A 3,215-nucleotide genomic window follows, 5' to 3' on the forward strand; every position below is an offset into this window, starting at 1 on the left:
GATTTAAGGTAAGGGAAATATGTTATGCTAGCAATTTTTAATATGTATACAGAATATTATGAATGTGTATATATAAGCATGCAGATCAGATTAATTTTCTAGAGAATTATGAATATTATCTTTATAGCAGAATTATAGAAATTAAGCATGAGATTGTGTTTACTCAAATGTGTGGCATGAGTTTATTACAGTATAGTATATAGATTTTACCGTATTACAGATATTAAGATATTTTAGATTATTAGCAATGAATGAGACTTACAATATTTCTAAGAATAATATGATTTCTAAACCATAACACTTAGATAGATTTTACAGACAGATAGTACAGATATTACAGACAGATTATTTAGTTATGACATCAAGATGCTATAATTAGATTATTCAGAGATTACAGATAGTATATATATATATATATATATATATATATACAAAATATACAAATATTTTTATACAGATATTACAAATAGTACAGACAGAAATCACAGATGATACAGAAAGATATTATATACATATATTTCAGTCAGATATCTCAGATTATACAGCTCAAAATTATAGTGTTATGGTTGTTTTTGAAATCATGTTAAAAGTAGCAAGATGATTATATACTTATATATGTATACAGTATTACACGATATCAGACCCCTATGGATATTACAGATAGAGATATATAATAGAGCACGGTACCGTTGCTATTTCAGAAACGTGCAACCACATAACTTAGATAGTATGTGGATTTCGTCTAATCGTGCAAGGAGAGATTGCAGTCTCCCCAGCATGGTGGGTTGAGGTAGCTAGTTAGACGATGATAGAGGTTTGAGATGGCCCGGAGTGATTGCAGTGGGCTAGATTGATACAGATTGGCGGATGTACAAATATAAATTGATTTACTTGGTAGGCCAACCAGAGTAAGTCCAGCCTATGGGCCGCACAACCCTATCATAAGGGGATATATCATGATATACAGATCCCAGGGTATAGCAGCAGTTCCTATGTACAGATATATCAGATAACAGCAGATTATACTATTATATTAGCAGTACCTTCAGATAGCAAACTCAGATATACAACTATATTTTAAATTATATTCCATATATTCTGTACAGTTTATCAGTTTTCTCATATTACAGTATCAGTATTATTTCAGTATCTTAAATGATTAACTCAACCGCCACACACTAGTAATAGCATATTTCCACTTACTAAGCATTGTCTCGTCCCAGTGACTTACTATTTTTCTGGAGAACCTGCTAGGCGAGCATATTAGGCTCATGGTTAGAGATTGTCTAGGCTGCCCTAACTGAAAGGGTTGGTGTGTTTTTGGGTATTAGTGAATTTTGGGGATAGTTTCAGATTTTGATGTTGTCACTGGGTATTTTGTATTGTAATTATATTTCAGAGCATTATAGTTTTCTGGTATTGTATATAGTAGTTCCCAGCTTTGTACACCGCTATTTAGATATGTATGACAGACAGAGTTTCGTCAGTGCTCTTTGAGCCTGAGTTGTTTTCAGTAATATTTCAGACAGTTGATATTATGATATATAGATAGAAAAAAAGAAGTTAAATGCTTAAATAAGTAGCAGGTCATTACAGTATTAGATGGTTTAAATATTAATTTGGTTTCTTGTTTTATTACTTTGCCAGTTATGTTAAGATATAGAAATTTTAAACTTGCCTCTATTGTATCTTCTGGATGGATCCTAGAGGTAAAGGCGTGAATGATGGAGGGGGAAACAAGCTAGGGGCTTCCAATAGAGATGAGATTGAAACCTTCCAATTGCTGCGAGGTATAGCTCATCAAGTCAGGGAAGAGATGAGGTGGGACCTTGAGGGATCGAGCTACCCACTAGTGAACTAGGGTTGTTCGTTCAATCAATTCACCTACTTGAAACCCTCTTCTTTTGCGGGAGGTGCCGACCCAATCATAGCTGAGAATTGGGTGCAGAAGATGGAGAAGATACTAATGGTGCTGGATTGCATTGAGAAACAGAAGGTCCTCTTTGCCACTTTCAAACTGGTAGGAGAGGTCGGGCGGTGGTGGTTGGCAGTAAAGCTTTTGGAAGAGCAGGAGGTAGTATCTATTATGATGACATGGAAGGAGGTCTTCTACGACCAGTATTTTCCCGCCTCGACCAAGAATGCAAAGGCGGAGGAATTTTTCAACTTGACACAGGGGAATCTCATTATGCAACAGTACGCTGCTAGGTTCGTGGAGCTTTCTTGTTTCTCTCCTTTCATGATCCTAGATGAATATCAAAAGGTGAGGTGGTTTGAGAGGGGCCTGAAACAGAGGATCCATGAACATGTGGATGTTTACAGATACAGAGCTTTTCATAACTAGTGGATAAAGCCACCGTTGCAGAGTTGAGTCTGCAGGGAGGTGTAGGGATGTTAGAGCAGAAGAAGAGATCTATGTCTCCCAACTCTCATGCTAATGTCAGACAAGGTATATAGAGGGGAGATAGAAATACTAGGGGTCAGAGGCCAGTTAGAAGTGATCAAGGTCATCGGGGCAATTCAATAACCTCATATTGTGCGAGGTGTAATAGGAGACATTGGGGAGAATGCCAAGGTAGTGGTCCTATATGCTACCAGTGTGGCAAGTACGACCACATAGCTCGAGATTGTCATAAGCCGCTAGGTCAAAACCTGGGACTGCAGAGCAACACACCCGCTCCACATCAAAATCGGGGGAATAACTTGATGCCACACGGCGGACCAGCGCATGTCTATACACTTGCCTCAGCTGGAACAGACACTGCTAGAGGCACAGGTAACGTGTTTATGATTGAGATAAATAATAAGTTTTATTTGATTATGAGTGATGCAATTGTTCACATGTTAAAATAGATTGAAATGTGTGAAATGTGTGATAGAATATATACTGGTTAATGAATTTCGAGGACGAAATTTTGTAAGGGGGGAGAATGTAATAACCCGAACCCAAAAAATAAAATAAAAATAAATAAAAGGAAAATAAAAGAAAAGGAAAAGAAATTTAAAAAAGGCATCAATCAAGGACTCGTTGACGAACTTGTTCTTCTCGTCGACGAACGTCCTTCTTGGTCTCGTCGACGAATACATGTGTCTCGTCGACGAGGAATTATTGAGAGCAAGAAAAATTAAGGTTTTTAAATGCTTTGTCAACGAACGCGATGACCTCGTCGATGAATGTTCTTCTTGGCTTCGTCGATGAACCTTTTAGAATCGTC

General features: G+C 37.2%; 1 protein-coding gene across 1 annotated transcript; it reads left to right on the forward strand.

The window, feature by feature from the left end:
• Positions 1-1,696: 1,696 nt before the first annotated feature.
• LOC131143854 (uncharacterized) lies at positions 1,697-2,344 on the forward strand. The gene is made up of 2 exons (XM_058092219.1): positions 1,697-1,790; positions 1,914-2,344. Exons 1-2 carry the CDS (start codon positions 1,697-1,699, stop codon positions 2,342-2,344), a joined length of 525 nt encoding a protein of 174 aa, XP_057948202.1.
• The last annotated feature ends 871 nt before the right edge of the window (positions 2,345-3,215 follow it).

The sequence above is a fragment of the Malania oleifera genome, chromosome 12, assembly GCF_029873635.1.
Source record: "Malania oleifera isolate guangnan ecotype guangnan chromosome 12, ASM2987363v1, whole genome shotgun sequence".
Lineage (NCBI taxonomy): Eukaryota > Viridiplantae > Streptophyta > Magnoliopsida > Santalales > Ximeniaceae > Malania > Malania oleifera.